The sequence below is a fragment of the Buceros rhinoceros genome, unplaced genomic scaffold (assembly GCF_000710305.1).
Source record: "Buceros rhinoceros silvestris isolate BGI_N320 unplaced genomic scaffold, ASM71030v1 scaffold14179, whole genome shotgun sequence".
NCBI lineage: Eukaryota > Metazoa > Chordata > Aves > Bucerotiformes > Bucerotidae > Buceros > Buceros rhinoceros.
This window is the reverse complement of record NW_010432205.1, coordinates 9,246-10,277: the sequence shown is the minus strand read 5'-3', so window position 1 is coordinate 10,277 and position 1,032 is coordinate 9,246. Positions and strand designations below refer to the sequence as shown.

General features: G+C 53.9%; 1 protein-coding gene across 1 annotated transcript in view; it reads right to left on the bottom strand.

Annotated features, from left to right (window-relative positions):
- CCNF (cyclin F) overlaps positions 1-1,032 on the bottom strand; it is a gene marked incomplete at its 5' end in the record, with an annotated part of 10,119 nt that overhangs the window by 2,285 nt on the left and 6,802 nt on the right. The window contains one exon of the mRNA XM_010143690.1: positions 191-278. Within this exon, the coding sequence (XP_010141992.1) occupies positions 191-278 (88 nt within the window). The remainder of the gene's footprint in view (positions 1-190; positions 279-1,032) is intronic.

Below are 1,032 nucleotides of genomic sequence, written 5' to 3'. Positions count from 1 at the left end.
GTTTTCTGGAGCCCAGTGCCACCCCCAGTTGGGAGAAGCAGAACAGCTGTTCCTGAACTGGCCCCTCGGCCTTAGTGCCTTCTGGCGGGGGCTTCCCTAAGCCACTTCCTTCACGGGAAGGGCTTGGTGGTGTAGATGCCGCATGTCTGCCTCCACTCCTGTGCCCTCCCCAGAGTTCCAAGAGTATTACCACTTCTGGTAGAGGCTGAGCACACAGGGCAGCAGGTCTTCCAGAGAGAAGCCGGTGCACTCCGACAGCTGGCTGGTCCAGGGGTGTGCTAGAGAAGAGAACACACGTTACCATCTCACCAAGCTCAGCAGTTCTGTAATCGGACCGACTGTTGTTTGTATGGGATGAAGATCATCCTCTTATGCCTGTATTTAGTTTAAGTTCACGATTAGCTGTAGGGATAGCCAGCAGTGTGCCCAGCGGACCAAGGCGGCTGCTGGCTTGTCCCAGCACTGGTGTGGCCAGCAGGAGCAGGGCAGGGATTCTTCCCCTGTGCTCGGCTCTGGTGAGGCCAGACTTTGAGCACTGTGTCCAGTTTTGGGCCCCTCACTTCAAGAAGGACGTTGAGGGGCTGGAGGAGGTTCAGAGAAGGGCAGCAAGATTGGTGAGGGGTTTAGAGAATGTATCTTATGCAGAGTGACTAAGGGAACTGGAGGTGTTTAGTCTGGAGAAGAGAAGGCTCAGGGGAGACCTTATCGCTCTCTACAGCTACCTGAAGGGAGGTTGCGGGGAGGTGGGGGTCGGTCTCTTGTCGCATGTTAAAAATGACAAGAAGAGAGGGGGAATGGCCTTAAGTTGCATCAGGGGAAATTTAGGTTGGAGATCAGGAAAAATTTCTTTCCAGAAATGGTTGTGAAGCATTGGAACAGGTGGCCCAGGGCAGTGGTGGAGTTCCCTTCCCTGAAAGTGTTTAAAGGCCACGTAGGTGCTGAGGGACGTGGTTTAGGGACCCTGGCAGTGCAGGGTGAATGGTTGGACTCGATGATCTTAAAGGTCTCTTCCAACCAGATGATTCTGTGATT